This window comes from Nymphaea colorata, chromosome 11 (assembly GCF_008831285.2).
Source record: "Nymphaea colorata isolate Beijing-Zhang1983 chromosome 11, ASM883128v2, whole genome shotgun sequence".
Lineage (NCBI taxonomy): Eukaryota > Viridiplantae > Streptophyta > Magnoliopsida > Nymphaeales > Nymphaeaceae > Nymphaea > Nymphaea colorata.
In genome coordinates this window covers 8,579,151-8,596,859 of record NC_045148.1, presented here as the reverse complement: position 1 = coordinate 8,596,859, position 17,709 = coordinate 8,579,151, and the positions used below count along the sequence as shown (strand labels likewise).

The 17,709-nt window shown below is 39.5% G+C and overlaps 2 protein-coding genes across 2 annotated transcripts; one reads left to right on the top strand and one right to left on the bottom strand.

Moving 5' to 3' along the window:
- LOC116264856 (uncharacterized) lies at positions 1 to 4,234 on the top strand. Its single transcript, XM_031645285.2, has 5 exons — positions 1 to 290; positions 531 to 594; positions 1,890 to 2,054; positions 3,236 to 3,301; positions 3,812 to 4,234. The coding sequence occupies exons 1-5, from the start codon at positions 16 to 18 to the stop codon at positions 4,055 to 4,057; spliced, it is 816 nt and encodes a 271-aa protein (XP_031501145.1). The 5' UTR covers positions 1 to 15; the 3' UTR covers positions 4,058 to 4,234.
- A 4,114-nt stretch (positions 4,235 to 8,348) lies between these two features.
- Positions 8,349 to 9,982, bottom strand: LOC116263865 (uncharacterized). The gene is made up of 2 exons (XM_031643672.2): positions 9,418 to 9,982; positions 8,349 to 9,288 (listed from the first exon to the last, which is right to left on the bottom strand). The coding sequence occupies exons 1-2, from the start codon at positions 9,700 to 9,702 to the stop codon at positions 8,656 to 8,658; spliced, it is 918 nt and encodes a 305-aa protein (XP_031499532.1). The 5' UTR covers positions 9,703 to 9,982; the 3' UTR covers positions 8,349 to 8,655.
- Positions 9,983 to 17,709: the final 7,727 nt, after the last annotated feature.

Sequence of the window (17,709 nt, the reverse complement as noted above, 5' to 3'; positions counted from 1 at the left end):
GAGAGAGAGGGAGAGATGGAAGACGATAAGCAGAGGAAGGAGGGCCCGGGTGTTGATGGAGGGGGCGGGAAGGGGGAGGAGGATGGGTTTTTGGAGGGAATGGCGGTTGTGGACTTCGACATGCTCTGCGCGACTGTGGCGCTGCAGACGAGGGGTTTCTCGGCGGGGAAGAACGGAGGGGAGGTTGAGGGAGGGGGAGGGAGAGGTGGTGGTGGTGGCTTGCAGAGGTTGTGGGAGGGCGACGTCTTCGACTGCTTCCAGGACCGCCGCATCGCCATTGAGTCTTTTTGGTGATTCTTCTTCTTCTTCTTCTTCTTCTTCTTCTCTCTCTCTCTCTCTCTCTCTCTCTCTCTCTCTCTCTCTCTCTCTCACCCCTCTCTCTTCTTTTCTCTCTCTCTCCCTCCTGGTTTTGCTTTTTGGGTTTGCTTGCGGTTTACGTATAGTTCCTTTTCGGGACGGCTTTGATTTGCTGAAACTGTAACTCATGCACTTTTAGGGTTTTGATTTTTCATTTTTGGAATTTGTTGCAGCTGTCCTTGTTGTACTTTTGGGAAAAACATGAGGAGAGCGGGATTGGGTTCGTGTTTTCTTCAGGTGAGGAGTTTGTGTTTTTTTCTATGTCGATATTGCTATGTGAAGTTGGTTCCTTTTTTCTGAAAACTTGGAGTTAATTGGAGTATCTTTCGAGGTATTCTGCTTATTTAATTTATTTCTGAACGAAAATACTACGTTGATTCATCAAATTCCATCAATAAAATGGCGTGGATCTGTATGTGAAAATCTGGAAAGTTCTGGTGGCAAGAATTTTGAAGACGCGCCTCTCATATTTCCCATTTGATTGGATTGTGATTTTTGCCTTTTTGGGAGGAAGGAATAGATGGAGGTAGCGATGTGTTCATGTTAAGAGGTGGACTTTCTGATTTTGACTCCCACCATAATGACTATTGTAGAAGGTACAAACAAGGCTGGAACAAAAACAAAAAGAAGGATGAGGGTTGAGTCTCCTCCACTAAATTCAATAGTTTATGATGTAGGTCAGCTCTCAGCTATTGTACAAAATGCGCTCTTTCGCTGTTTCATTTACTTCTCTTGGGGTTCAAACGGTTCTTTTAGTCTGTTTTACGCTGATAAGCTTCTCAACTGTTCTCAGTTCTTTCCACACGAACTTCATTCACCTTGTCAATTCTAACTTCTAAGCTACTAGAAAAAGGGTTTTCAACGTTGATATCTTATAAAATTTTCCAATTTCAGTCGAAGGTTGTAAGGCGCTTGAGAATTTCCTCCGAGCTCATTGCCATTTTTGTGCTCACAAATAACTTGTGTTTTGGAATGTGAGACATGCTCTGCCAATGAACGGAGGACAAAACTCTTGTCAGCATTAAATGAAATGGTGACACGTTGATGGCTAAAGGGAAGCCTCTCCCTAAGCCGTAAGTGGCAGCCTATAAAGTGTTTTAATAAGAAGGCGAGAGATGTAAGAGTGGCTTTCCCTATGCAAAGTTCAAAGCTACGTGCGCCCTAATCTCTTCTGTTCTGCTGCTCAGGTGTTGGGCGCTATATAAATAGTTGAGTAATTGTGCATGTCACTTTTGGTTGGATTGGGACCTGCAGAAAACATAAAAGGATATGCAGTTTTTGCCCTTTTTGTTTTATTACATTTTCTGATTGAGCTCCCCATGGACGATTTGCCGATGCTAATATCACTTCTAAGTATGAAAATTTGTTGTCGTGATTCAAGTGATTTTCTTTTTGATGCACTGTATGAGGTGGATGGGTGCGTTGGGGGGTGCGCTGCTTTCTTCATGGTTCAGTTGGGATTTTGTTTAGAGAGAAGGATTCAGTTTTACGTCTCTACTTGTACCTGCGGATTAATTTTTCTGCTGATGCAGGGAGCTGCATATCTCTTCCTTTCAGTGGGTGCTCTTCTTGGCTATATCGCATTTTGTGTCACCAAGAAGCACCATTTCCTATTTATAGCTGTTGCTTTGACCATTTCGGCTGCGTTATACCTGGGATATTGGCGTCTACGGATACGAAGGCAATTCAATATCAGGGTATGTAGAGTTCTTATGTGAAGTCTGCTCTTATCTGCAACCTTCAACGCATGATTTATCAATTTGGGAGAAATATCTTGAGCTATATTTATTTTGCATTCTGTTTTCTGTAATATTATCGATTGCATTTCATTGCAAGTTTATTGTTTCAGAAGTTCACGTTCAGACATGCCTTTAGATAAGAAAGCAATCATTATTAGGCTATACACAATTCTTACCTGAAGTCCACTGCAACCTCCAGTTCATGTTCAGCAATGTGTGAGAAATAGCTTTAGCTTTAATTAGTTCTCAATTCTGCTTTCCGAATGATTTTTTTTTTTTTATTTCTTAGCTGATCCTTCATTGTTTCCAAGTTTTCCCCTGCTCTTTCCTTATGGCCCAATTTTTGGGTTGTAGCTTGTAGCTGTAATTGCCGTTTACTGCAATTTCAGATTTGACAATAAAAGGTTGGACACTCAGAAGCCAACCTCCTGCTGGGCTGTTTCTTCATCTTCTTCTGAACGACTGTTGGTTGCATTTGGTTGCAAGTATGCTGCTTCATAAGTTCACATGCTATGCAGTTTAGGCCACAGTACTTGGATATGGCTTGTGATGTAAATCTATCTGCTATGCTAAGTGTTAATGGGAAACTTGCTTTACAGCTTAGGTTCCAGTGCTTTGACATGGCTTTAGATTTCATGTGATATAAAAATATCTGCTATGCCATGTTTCGATGGGCATAACGTTTTCAAATATACAAAACCTTTACAATCATGAACTGAAGACCTTTTTTGTCAGCTGAAGGAGGTTTCTTTTGCCACTGGAATGTGCACTAGTTGCTGTAGGTAATGTACATTATTTGTACATGTGTTTTGTAGAATTGAAGATAAACCCTAATTTGCCTATTTTGTCATTTAGCTTTTAGTATTAAATGGCTAAATCTGCTGTTAGAAGTTGGAAGTGTATCTTTTTCTTTCACACTATTCTGGAACGATTGCAGAAGTTTCCTTTTCCTCCTCCTGCTATATGCGTGTCATCTGCTGATATGAATTTTGTCAATTGAACTTATGAACTTATCTATTGCTTATATCAGCTTCTGATGCTTGCAGCGCATGTTGACTTGTCACACTTTATACCACCCACCCGTCTAGTTTATCATACCGATATTTCAGTTTTCACATTTTTAATTTGTGCTCTTGCAGGGTAGCGATAGTGCTGTGGATGATTGTATGAATCATCTTCTTTGCCCATTTTGCACGTTATGCCAGGTATAACCACGTGCCATCTATCTGCAAATATCTATATAAGTGGATTTCTATGTAGTTGAATATGCATTTTAGTCTAAAGATGAAAACTAGTCGGCTTCTGCGAGCCACTGTTGTCATTTTCTTTCGATTTAATGAGCCAAAACAAAAAGTAGCTGAATGTCACTTACGAAGTCCCAAATTTTTCTTGAAGAGTGAGAAGCAGCGAAATTTTTATCTCTTCAGAAGGGCAAATCTTTCTCAAGTGAAAATGCTTTAGAAAACCAGCCGACTGTGCTGAGGTTTCACATGGTTGTTGGTCTTGCGTCAGTTCAGATCAACTGGGCAAGACAACTTTCTACCAACTTCAAAATTTGGGTGACATGTCTCATCAAGTCGTTTTTCAAGTTGCTTTGACGGTGCCTTCCTTTGAAGTGCTGGCGTCGTGTTGATTCAGGAATGCTGCATAGACTTAGAGGTCCTGGGCAAAGGGGAAGTATCTTCAGTTCCTGAACATTGACTCGTATTTTGCAGGAAACGAGGACCTTGGAGATGAACAATGTTCGCGATGGAGTTTGGCATGGCAGGGGCGACACGATTTGCATAGGGAGTAGCGGGACAGCAAGTGGTCCTCTTTTAGAATTACGCCAATCTCCCATCGTAGTAACCACCATGTCCCCCGGAGTTTGCAGTATGCAGAGACCTGAAAACAGTGACAGCGTTCATTCGTGGACTGCAGATTGCAGCCACTCAGAGCCTCTCGTGCCTCCAACTTCCTGAAACGGCCGGTTGTTGTTTGTAAATATCTAGAAATTTGAAATCCCTTCTGTGGAATATTTTGTAAGGGAATGGCCACAATTGGTGCTTATTTATCTGTACAAGTATCAAACTTGGAATTGAAATGCTAACTAATGTCAGGCAATCTTACTCACCAAAATTGAGTATCGTGTCTTCTCTTTCTTTTCTCCTGAAAGGACTGAATTGTTTTACTTCCTGGTGACTATTGTGAGGGGCTGAGGGCTCAGTAAATCGACTTTTAACGTCCTTAAATTTCTTCATCTCTTATATACTTTAAAGTTCATGCGGCGAGCATCCAGCTTCAGAGAGTTCATGTGTCTTCAGAAGTGAAATGAATTTCTCTGTCTAAGAAAAGTCATGGAGTTTCTAGCTTTTGGCACATATTTCCAAAGAATTCAGCTTCTCTGTGACAAGCTTCCAGCATCACAAGTGTTTGCTCGTAGGAATTATGTTTTAATAAAAACTAGTACCAAATTTAAATGCTTCTTTAAGGAGGGATTGTTGGTAAGAATGTTCTGTTCTTATAATGCATGCTCCGATGAGGATGTTTCTGGAACACTATATTCATGTTTTAAGAAACGCAGTGTCCAGTGTTTGCTTGTTGGATTTAGAAAGAACAACTATGATCGCTTCATATTTCTTTAAGCAATAATATGCTATTTTTTGTAACACATGTTGAGGAAATATATGCCCAAAGACCGCAATATCTTCGTAACAGATATCAACTAAAGGGTTCACAATATGAAAGCTTCCACAGATCCGTAAGACGTGGGCGAAGTCAATATTGTTCTCTGTTTATGGAATTCAAAAATCTTGTATCGAAAAGACATCGCCACAAGTAAGAATTATCTTGCAAATGAACAGTTAGATTCTGTGGTAAAATGAAATATGTAAGGGTGGGAGGGGCGAGGGAACAAACAATATGAAAAGTTCTCAGCAGGTTACATGTTACTTCAAAAATTATCTTTTTCTGTTTTGTGCAATAAATAAATTGGAGGAAAAGAAAAGTGGGCCGCCAACAGTCTTAAATTCAATTAAGAAGCAATAAATAACGCAACATCATTTGGCGAATTAAATGCCTCCCTTCCTTGTCATCATTTCTTTGCTTTTTCCTTCGTTAAAATCTTCTTCATTCATTTTAAGACTACATAAACTCTCTCTACTAAAAGTTTCTTCATTAATTTTAATTTTAAGATCTCTCACTTAGTCTCTCTCTCCTTTGCAAGGTTCACTCAGCATTTTTCTTTCTGATTATTATTCGTCTCTCTTATGGTTAGTGCAATAGTTTGAGAGCCAAAAAAAAAAAAAAATCTGTTGAAAGGACACATGTTTAGAAACATTTATATAAGGGGTATCTATATACGCATAAAAATAAATATTAACCTTTTTAATATAAAAATAAATGAATTTTAAAGTGCTGGTGTGGACAACTGCCCACCCGGGCCCATATGTGGCTACGCCACTGTGGCTACGCCACTGTGGCTAAGCATGTCGGTAGTTTGATTTTTAAACTAGTATTGAAGAGTGTTTGATTTAAGTTGAAATTATTGTTTCAAAGCTAATGTGAATGAGTCTTAAACCCCCCCCCCCTTTCCTTTCTCTCTCTAGTCCTGTCCTTTCTCTCTCTAGTCCTGCCAGGGTGCGTGACATTTTACATTAATTTTTACCTCTTTATTCCATACTATTAACTCCTGCTCCAATAATTAATAAGTAGATCGAATAATCGAACCCAAACCCTTGATCTCAGAATCCGATTCTAAATTGAATGGAACGGCAGCAATGCCGTGAACAGGGAATCGGATTCTACATCGATTGCGACAGCAGCAATGTTGTAAAAAAAAAAAAACTAAAAAAAAAAAAAACTTTAGATATTAGAAGCCTCAACGATATTTTCCTGTTTTTAAAGTTGCTGAAGTCTTTCCCTATATTTTTATTTTTGGGGTTGGGTGATGCTTTGGAACTAAGGCTGGGCGTGGGGCCACCGTCGGGCCGGCCCGACTAGATTCGATCGGGACCGAGCTTGGGCCGAAAAAAACTTGGTTCCGGTCGGCTTGGCACATTTAAATTAAAAAATAATAAATTTTTTTATTTTAATAATATATATTTATTATTAATAAATATGTTTTATAATTAAAAATTTATTTTATAATTAAAAATTTATTTTTTAATTGTAAATGGGCCGAGACCCGAGCTATCGGGCTGGGCCCGGGCCGGGCTCACTGGCCCAGCCGGATGCCCACCCTTATTTGGGATTAAGTGAGGCTATATTGTGGTAAATATAAGAATATGAGGCCTTGATGGAGAGGAAACAATGAGACACCGACACACAACCATACCCTCCTTTTTTAACAAAATTGCTTTCATTTTTTTATTGTGTTCACATTAATCATGTGAACTTGGTATTTAGAACATTATAAATGTATAAAACAAATTGGTAACTTAGTAAATGTGTAAATTGAGTATTTTTTTAATTATAAAATCAAAATTTTCTCATTGACCTCTAAAACTCATCTTACACATTTAAACAACATGATTTTATGTTCATTTACATGATATTTTCATGCAAATAATATTTGAATGAAAATGGAGAGTTTTGCAATTAAATCATGGACAAAGCTAAACAGATTTAATGTATTTCGAAGAAAGAGTTGCATTTGAATTTTTGCATTGAATATTGATATCATTCCAAAGAGGGCATGGGAAGACAAGAAACGACCAGCATAATCAACTTGAAGAGACAATCCACGAACCAGACGATCCTCACAAACAAGGCCAAAAGAATTCCGAATTCCACGGCAAAACAACAAAAATGAATACATTTGATATTGTATTCATGTTTGGACAAGCGACAGGTAGAATACATTTACCTATAATATTTAAACTTAGTCTCCTGTTTCATTTATTTTATTAATGACTTCACGTCTTGTCAATGTGATCTCTCACACATTATGATCGTAAAAAGACAATATTTTTAAATATGTAAATCAGTTTCCAACTGTCTAGTTTTTGCTTTTAAAACCCATTTTTCATGTAAAAAAAAAAAGAATATAGTTTTAAACATGCAAGTCTAATTAAAGAAAAAATCTGAAAAAAGGAAAATGAAAGTTAAAGCAGCGGTTGGGGGTTTCATCTCTCAGCATTGTCTCCGGAAAACATGAGAATCACATCCAGTTAAGCTTTCACATGCCCTGGAGCACCACTGTCGGTTCTTCTGCTGCCAAACTCCATTAAAATACGGAACACTGTTAGAAGCGTTGAGGTCTGAGGGCAATATAATACGTGTGACCTTATGAAAATTATATAAAATTATATATATATATTGTATGGACGATGATTTAATAGAGCCACCCAATTATCTAGTCAAACCATTCATTTCAAGTAGATAGATAGTTTAAAGAAAACAAGGAAAAAAATGTGTAAACTAACATTAAATGACAAAAATATCTATCATTTTTTTTATTTCTTAAAACTGTCTATCATGTTAAATTGAAAAACCTAAGTCACCATTTAACTTTTCTATATATATATATATATATATATATATTCTCTTTCATTGTGTGAGCTTTTAAGATTTCTGTTTACAATAAAAATTGATTGTACTGAGTTCGAATCAAGTCAGGTACTCCCAAAAAAGTGAATGGCTGAGCCTGGTACATGTACAATTTAAAAGGCATTTGAATGTTATATGTCTACGCTAAAAAGGTACAGCCATTATATAACAAAAAGTGAAGGTGGACATTCTCTGCGAGCAATGAAGTGTTTGATGAATCTGTCAATTGGGCCAATTTCGCCGGCCGATCAGCCGATAGCTTGAAACAATTCTCCGGGGCCCTGAGTTGTGTATCGGTTGATGTGCACCTTCTAGTGCATGGTATCCTTATCAGGATGTTGTCTTAGATACCTTGCCTTATAGTCAGATCTTCTAAATATCCTGATTTTGTGGTAAGATCCTGAGATGCCCAAATAACATCAACAAAAATTGCGATATCTTTATTATTAGAGGGCATGTTTTTATGATATAAATCACAATAAAGAAACCATTGGACCCAGAAATGATACATTGAAAGAGTTTTCTCTGGGGAAATCGATCAAACTGTTTTGTTTTCTTTGTTTATGTTCCTTTCTTAGGCGCCCAATTGCAGCATTAGAAAACGCCATTGCTGGAGATAGCTGGAGAATGAGACGCGCAACCACCCACCAGCTAGAGCTAAGCGTATAGTTCAAGCAGAAAGCTAGAGCTTTAATGGTGATAACAACCCAAACGACCCTTGAGTAGAGATGGAAGAAAAGATTACTCTAACAAAAGCACTAATGAGTCCGATCGACATTGCCAAGAGGGGGAAATTACAAGAGAAAATTTAAGAACCCTGAAGGTATAATGGTGGGTACATTGTCAGAAGTTTCCGTCCATCACGAATTCAAGGATTAGTAGCCGCTACCCGGAAAAATAGTTAATCAGCCGTCTTTGGTTGTTTCCCTGAAAGTGTAAAAAAATTGGCTTCATTTCAGGGTTTTGGGGGAATATTCATGATCGAGATATTGCTCGATTCGTCCGATAAGCATAGCTCCGGCAACTAGTCTTACTGGTCGGCGGGACTTGACGCCCTATGGTGGTGGTGGCGGTGGTGGCGCCGATCGAGGATGCCCTCCATGATGACCCGTTTATGGTAGTCCCTCGATCCGATGACCGACGGATCCAACAGGCATTCTCCTCGCCGTCGGCTCCCCGGCCACAAGCGTCCCCTCGTCCGTCCGAAGAAGTACAGCCAGATGGACGTGCATATGACGGCCGGAATCTGCCCCCAGATCAGCGTTGTCAACAGGCTGATTGCTAGGAGGTAGCATAACCCGATGACTGGATCGAGCCCTCTTGGACCCGTCGGGGCGGAGATTCTCGTCGGAGATGGACTTTTCCTGACGCTGGGCCGGGGGGACGGCGAGTGCACGCTTTCCTCAGATTCGGCGGAGCTGGCGGGCGAATCAAGCTTCCGACGGGAGGAGCAGCTCGATGTCTTAGATACACCGAAGACGGAGCACGAGGAGGACGACGAAGAAGTCACCGAGTTCGACTCGGTTTTATGAGTGATCGAAACCGTAGATTTTGGGGACTGTTCTTGGTGAATTTCCGCCGGAACCGGCTCGTTGGAAACGTTTTCCGACGTATCCGACGACCGACTCGGGTCCTGCTGGACTCTCCCGCTGCGAGCCGCTCCCTGCAAAGGAAAAAGCACAGACATCCGAGTATCCATCAGTGCAAGGAAGCAAAGAACGGGCCGATATTCGAGAATACAAAGAAACCGGTCGTCAGAAACGCGTCCAAAGACAGGGACGAGTTCCCTCACCTTGCTGCTGCCGAAGATGGCCGCTTTGATTCCGGACAACGGTCGGAACTTCCTCCGGCGGCGTTCATTGAGGTCCTCCGACGCAGACGGCTGCTTCTTCTTCCTCTTTGGCGAGGTCTCCTCGTTGGAGAAGTAATCGAACGCCTTCGGGGCGGGGTCGGAGCTGGCAGGTCTTCCGGCGAGGCCCTTTGGCGAGTCGGTCGCTATTGCGGACGGGCGGAAGCACAAGAGGAACCGCCGTTGCCGCCTCTCCGTGTTCTTCCCCTCTGCTTTCTGGCCCTTCATCTTCGCCGAGGGAGGAAGAGAAGGACCTGATCACCGCGGTGGTAACTGGTAAGCTCTTCCCCCCCTCAAGGAGAAGTCCCTCCCCTGCTGCGTTGGGTTATCCCTTTGGGCGTTCGTCCCTTTTCGGGGAGACGATGCGCTTGGCGGGTTCGGTGGCGCTTCTGCGGCTACTCCTCCATTGCCGCGTCTCTCCTCCCACCGGAGATTCCGTCCGCTTCTCTCTCTCCTGCTCTCCGATAAGCTCGCCGATCGCTCCTCTCTCCCCTTCTCTTCTTCGTCGGCCGCTCACATCCGAACTTAACTCATGGCCAGTCAAAGTCGTCGACATCAATGCGAGCTGGGAAGAGTCGGTGGGGCCACCCATCTTCCCTGGCTTCCTGGCCCTCGCTCTCCGTGATGAATTTTTCATTAAAGTCCTCTCTTAACTTCGAAAATGGCAGTTCAGTACTCAGAGTTTTCATCTTTTCCTCTCTAACTGGAGAGAGATAGAATTTTAAAAACATGATAGGTCTTGATCAGTGGATTCGGATCTGAACATTAATGGAATTAAAGTCGAGTCCGAAATCAGCTACAAGATCTGATTTAAGTCAGGGCGCGAATCGAGAAACCGCAACGTAGATGCTTGATTTGTCAAACCTAAAAAGTATGACAGCCTGTGAATGTCATATCGAAAATAGTGAGGTCATTATGGAAACTCACTCTTACCGCTTCCCTTGCAGAACAGAACGAGGAAGGACAAAGACCTTCGTCGGAACCTGTCCCGTTGCGGCGGAAACGTGGTCGACTTCCCCGACTGTTCCCTTTTTTTTTGGGCTTCGTAAAACTGTTACTAAATTCTTAATAAAGTAACAAAAATACGGTTAGATTTAATTTAAATAATTTCACTAGTAGTATAGGAAATTATACAAAAATACCGTCAAGTGTTTAACTTTTTTTTTCTTTTTTTCAATATCATTTATTCTCAATGTTAGAATCTTGGGTTTACGTAGCTAATGGGCTCAAGGTAAGGCTGGGCGTTTGGTAGCTTGTACTCGGCCTCGGGCAAAAAAAAAAAAAAAACAAAGAATCAGGCCGACCCAATAAGTTATCGGGGTCGATTCGATTGAACCTAGTTCGTTTCGATAAAAAAAAAATTAATATATATTTTTATTAATTTTTACATATAATTATAGTATTTTATTATGATTAATATATTTACATGTTATTTTATATTAAAAATATATGTTTTTTTTTAATTTAATAGAGGTGGGCTCAGAGTCGAGTAGGGCCAGGCCTGCGGGTATCGGACCTGCTCGAACCGACTCTTTATCGAGTCAGACCAACCCGATGCCCAAGCTTAACCCGGAGGCACTCCTACTGGATCAAGGACTTGCCTTATTGAGGGGGTGTTAGGCCAAGGGAAACTGCTAAAACTAGAATTTCGTGTTTTTGTAAATTGGTTGAATGATGGCTTAATATTCCTTTGGCCAACAACCCTTTAAAGTTTCAAACCCTGCACTTTTACTAGTTCATGAATGGGTATTGAGTCTTTGGTTTGGTTTCTATAGACATGAACCCATAATCTTAAACTTTGAGTAAAAGAAAAAAAGGAGAAGCTAAAAGGAAAAGAGAAAAGATGCAGCTTCGTATTTCCACACCTCGCCGGAATTATGAATCAGAGTTCATCTCTCCTCTTCTCTTAGGAAGCAACACCACCCACAACCTCTTAATTGGACTCATCAAGTATTTAGAGCTCATATAGAAAAAGATAGTCTTTTAATTGGCCTTATGAGTTTACCATATAGAGCTCATATACATGTAAATCTAATCAACCTTTGATATCTTCTTTTAGAATTTACAAAACTTAAAATGGGTACCAAGCTCACATCACCGATCAGATCCAACTTTAAAGTACTTTTTTATTGTGCTTCAACTTGCGTATCAGTTACCATTTTTTTCATACACTCGAAATCAAGGCTGAAGGTCTAACCGCCACCCCAAGCTGTTGCAGGAACAACTTTATTTCTTGCATGCAACAAACTGCTATTTTTTAATTGCCAGATTCCTCTTGCCGGCCATAAGATCTCTGACTGTATGTTTTCTTCGAGCGTTGTTAGTTTGTAGGTTTCTGCCTGCTCCAAAATGGATGCTCTCATCTGCTAATGTCAATGCGTAGACCGAGCAAGGCAGCTGAACGCATCGCAGATCGCGTTCAAATTGTGTGCAGCACGGCAAAAATGACAAAATCCTCAAACCTAATCCCAGCAATATGTTTGTATTAATAATTTGAGGAGATAAAGTTGAGATTCTCTCATGTGGGGATCTTCTATTACTAAAATTCATGGATATAAGATGAGACTTTCAAGTACATATGTAATTGTGATTCTGGTTTATATTGGTCTTCATTATTAGGCATACGTATATATAGCTTTTAAAATAAATTGTCATAAAATTACAACAAATTGAATAATTAATGGCACCTCTCTATATTTGTTTATCGTTAAATTACTTCTGGAGGTTAGGTAGGATACCTTGGACCGAAGTTAATGAACCTGTCGTTGGTATTTATAAAAAGCTTTCTTGCTTTTGAGAAAAGAGATTTATCATATGATGTCATTAATTTGTTTTTAATTGCCCTAAGTTTGAGAACGATGCTCTACAGAAATCAAAGATGGAATAGAACACGAAGATAGCCGGAGTTCCGAACCCTATTTTCTCCTGTGATGTGATAGAATGAGAGTATGTTAGCAGAATAAAACTAAAGGGTTATTCAATGGAGTATACCCGTGTTGGCAAGAAAGTTGATCAGAATACGATAAGATTAGGATGCATACGAACACCCACATTTTTTTTATCACTTTTCTTTCTTCAGTTGTTTATTGTGAGCAAAAGTAAGCCCATCTTGTTTGCTTTCTGCCAAAGAACAATGTCGCCTTTCCTTCTTGCATTAACCTTTTCAGTTGCAGAGAATAGCATTTCAGTCCTTCCCGCTATTCCCTCTAGCTTCTTGCCGACGAAGATCAATTTTGGTTTGTTTAATTATTTTAGTTGCGTTATTAATTTGTTTATTTTTTTTGCTTTTTCTGCTTGGGAAGAATGGAAGGGGAGATTCAGGAAAGCTACTTTGAAGTGTTGCTATCCTTCAGAAACCCCAATATAATCATTCAAAGGACCTTGAAGACTCTTGAAGGAGTTCAGACGATCGCAGTTAACATCTCAACAAGGATTGTCATTGTCATTGTTGTACATAATACCTGCTAATTTCTCAAGCTCAGGTTGGTAACCTCTTTCTTTCTCTTCCTCCTTCCTTTGGAGAGCAAACACGAGAGTCTGCTTTTTTTTTTTTTCCTTGTTACAGATGAAATGGGTTGGACCGAGTAGGTGCAGTCATGCATAACAGGTGAGGGTTGGTTTTGAGCATATAATGATATAATGATCGGACTGAGGAGTTGATTCCCATTGATACTAACCTACAGGGGCAGAGCCAAAAAATTTTCATGAGAATGATCGAATTAAAGTTTCTAAATTTTGACAATGGCGGTAATATCATTTTTCAAAATTTTTATATTGCACAAGTAAAATTTTCTAAAATTGACATGTAATTTTTTTAAAAATAATTAATGTGGGACCAAGGCCCATGCGAGCACCCCCCTTGACTCCGCCACCTATTTTATTTTTTATAGGAAAGTCCGGCTAGCAAGCATTGAAAGACTCTTCTGCACTCAAGTTGCGAAGACAAGCTCAAGCACAGGCAAACAGAGAGAAACTAGGGCAGGCGTACCTTAAAAAAGTAGATAGAAAAATTGATTTGTTTAATCTTGATTTATTTTGTGTGTTTGAGCTGCGATTCTCAATTGGTCGGGTTAATTTTGGTTTAATCTTGATTTAATTTCATTTCAATTACAAGGAGTATTCCATTCTGGAATGAAAATTCTAAGTTATCAAACACTTGCAAATTAGAATTGGATGGAATTGGAATGAAAATTTCAATTCCATTTTGAAGTAGAATTTTGATTGAACACCAGTCAAACGCCCCCTAAGTGTGAAAGTATCCCACTTAATTAAATGAATAACAAAAAATTTTTGATTAAGTCTTAGTTTTACGAGTATGGATCATCCTTATGTCATTATCATGAAATCGTTGTCCCAATAGCGATGTGAGATGCATATAAAGGTGATGTTAGGTATTTTTCTATACGTGAGAAAAGATTAAGCAACTGACTGGGTTTGGTGATCGTCCCTTTGACAAGATTGTTCTATATCTTACCTTGTCCATTAAGGCACTTGTTTCCTTTCCATTTTTTAATTCTTGGTTTTTTTTCGTAAGATCAACCGTCGCAGTATTATTCTTACCCAAACACGTTTAGCCATCTAGTGCATTGGTGTATTATTATTTGATTTTCCCTAAGGAAACAACACTCATGCAGCAAGAAGACTTGGTCTAAAAAGCATTTGTGTGTTTGTTAAGGTTCCTTTTTTCGTTAATTTTTTTATTGCCAATACTATGCCGAGGTGGTTTGAGCTACGGTTCTCAATGGATCGGGTTCACCTAATACCAAACCCCAACATTTAGATCTGGTAAACACAACAGGATTCAATTAGGAACTGACTCTGACTTCAGTATAGCGGTTTTGTCTCCGACTTTGAACCCATGAATCCGATCCATTTTATTTTGTTCACATGGAAAAGTCAGATCTGAATTTAATAGACCAAGTCCAGTTTCAACAAAACTTGAAAGTATGAATCTGACTACGGACCACATAGTATAGATGGGACTAAGTCAGACGCAAAAAGAAGTCCAGACCAAACCAAACCCAATCCGTCAACATCCAAAATTTAGAAATTTTCGCTAGCTTTTACGTGAGCAGGAGAAGTATTTTATCATAAGATCCCCACCTTTTGCCGCATCTCCTTTAGAGTACCAGACATTTTTTGATGATGTCTCTACTATGCTTCAACTTATATGTCGGTGTCCTCTGTTTTCAACTTTATAATACAGGAAACTAATGAGACATCTAAATAAAAGCTGCTCACCTACCAGCCTCTGCCTCATAGGTTACCAACCCCATTCGGGAGATAGAGTGTTTGGTAGTTCATCCTTGCCAAAATATGGAGTGAGATGTTTGAATTTTAGTTTCTTCCACCTTAAAAGAGACTTGAGTCTGAGCTCTTACGTAAATAGAAAGAATCTCATGTTGATATATGTACTTATGCCGATTTCATTAGAATTAAAAAAATAATTTTTGCAAGAGAAGAACAAATTTAAAATGATTTAGAAAAACATGGATGGACTTTTCCAATGGTGCCACATGTCAATGGTGCTCTTAATGTTAAATATTTATGTCATTACGTTGGAACAAGAACAAGCGTCCATTTAACAAATTTAGCATTAAATAGAATATTATAATGATTAAAAAAGGGGAATGGACTTATCCTCAGGGAGTTGGCGCAACGAATGAGACAAAAGTTGGTAGGTAGCGAGCCTCTGTTTTGAATCCCCAAAGTGTCAACTCTCTGTGCTGCAAAAAGGGAGCTGCCGACACACTGCAACTTGAAGGGTGGTGAAGTGGCACCTAGAAGCACCGAAAACATGTCATGTACACTAGAGGGAGAATGGGTTGACTGGAGGCTTCGGCCTTCAACGGGTGGTGGATCTTCCCATTCACCTGAAACAAGAGGCGTCCATAGCTATAACAAATCAATGGCGAAAGATCTCTCACTCCTCTTTCTTCTTAACAGGGGTGTTGTAATTTCACTTGCACAAGAAAAAGTTTCCCAAGCATTAAATAGAAAACTGTAATGTTTAAGGAAAAGGTGGATGGACTTACCAATAGCTATAACAAATGCATGGGATTAGCTACATCAATCCTCATTCTTTCTCTCTCTCTCTCTCTCTAAACCCTAGCTTTTAATTTTCACTTAGTTTAAGCTACAGGAGCTCGCCAATAACCATATCTTCTATGGAACCAATCTGAAACTTTTCCCCACATATCACTTCCATATCTTTTCTAATTTTGAAGATCTGATTGGGGAGAGGGCCCTAGATTATGCTAAATTCTCCAGTAATATCATTCAACTTGAAGCTCAGGACTTGGACAAGTTTTGGCCCTCTTTGGAACAAGTTATATATGCCATCTACTGCAGCTTGGTATAGGGATGTACAATCTCGGCGTACACTCAAAACGGAAGCTCGAGCTTGAGTTAAAACTCGAGTTACGAATGAATTGAGTTCGAGTTTCACAAGCTCAACTAGTTTAAATTCGACTGGATTCGAGCCTTTCTTGTTTGTTAATCTTTAGGAGCATGTTGGTAATTTTTTATAAATCTTAACACCCTTTGTATTGTTTTCATTTTTTATTTAAAGAAAAAAATTATATGAATCAAATGACACAAGCTTAAATGAGTCAAGCTCGAGCTCGCCTCATAAAGCTCGGCCGAGCTCGAGCTGCGCTCATTCGTTGTACATTCCTAGTTTGGTTTGAACTCATATAGGAGCTTTGGAATTCAGAATGGAGTTATTTCTCATGATTCGATGTAATTAGTTTGTATATATAGTATATACGCAGTCATCGCACAAAAACAGTTTCCCAAGAATCCCCTTAAACCAATATATATAGATCTATGTTCTCCTGTTAACTTGGCTCTAATATGAAGTGGGAGACCAAAAACAAAGCTGCAAGTTGGTTGATATTTCAAATGAATTATCATCCCTCGACTGGGTCGTGAATAGTTGGTTTTGGTTTCATCTGTCTCAGCTTGGATCCATGGATTTTTACTTGGCATGGTGTTAGCTATGGCGTTCCTTTCCTGGCACTCAGGTTTGATCAGTTGTGTTAATGATAATTAAGAAAAATGTAAGGTACAGTCATTAATCTGTACATAAAAAAAACTTGGCTTTATCATCATTGATATTGCTATTTTTATTAATAGAAAAAAACATGAAAAAGCTGCCTATGTAATGAGCCGATAGCTTCATCTGGTAATATATATAAACCCGTATTTCTATTGTCAAATTTCTGAGCTTGTGAATAACATCCTTGCCATAAAAGAGCAGAGCAGAGAGTGGTTCTCTTTGTTGTTCACCAAAATGTCTATAATTTCATTAGTTTGAGTTACAACAAATGGGGAAATAGCATTAAACTGGATTTTACATACAAATTGTACCAGAGACATATTGATTTTCGAAGCTTCTTATATACATATAATGCGCACAGGCCCATGTGCATGACATGTACCCCTTGTGAGTGGACCAAGAAGAAAAAACAACTGAAATAAATAGCATTTAACTGGATTATATGTATAAAAGATTGTACCGAAGATTATTTTGATTCTCGGAACTGGTTATACGCACAGACCTGTGCACCGTTTAACAGGTCCATGTGCTTGACACCTACCCCTTGAGTAGGTCGGGCAGAAACATGTCATGCACCCGGGACTGTGTATGGTGCACCCTAGTACACATAATTTGGTTCTAAAACGGGACATCCTTGATCAATCTAGGTTAATCTGCACACATTTGAGCGCCTAATGCTGTCCGAATTCTGCCACACATTCTGGCGATCAATGGTCATCTACCTGCTCTTTCCGGTGCCTTTATGCCATCCTTGCCGAGGGGTCATGCACAAGGGTGGAGCCTGCATGGGCCCTGGCTTCACCTAAAAGAAAAAAAAAAAACTTTAGATGTAAATTTAAAAAAATTTTACTTGTCCTGTATAAAAATTTTGGAAAAAATATTTCAGCTGGTGTCAAAATTTAAAAAGTTCAATTCCGCTCTTCTCATGAAAAATTTGTGGGAAAACCCCTGGTCATGCAAATCTTCTCTGTATCAATCCAATTTTATCATGAGTCTCTGAAAATACTCTTTCTGGAGCAACGAAGCTCCGAAACTTTGAAACCTCACCTTGAAACTGATCTACATTTGCATTCTCGGTACTGAGAGCACCTAATCATAGGCAAACAGACACCATTAAGATCGTTATGAAAAGAATTTGTGGTCTATAAATGCAACCACTAATTAGAATTCGTGCA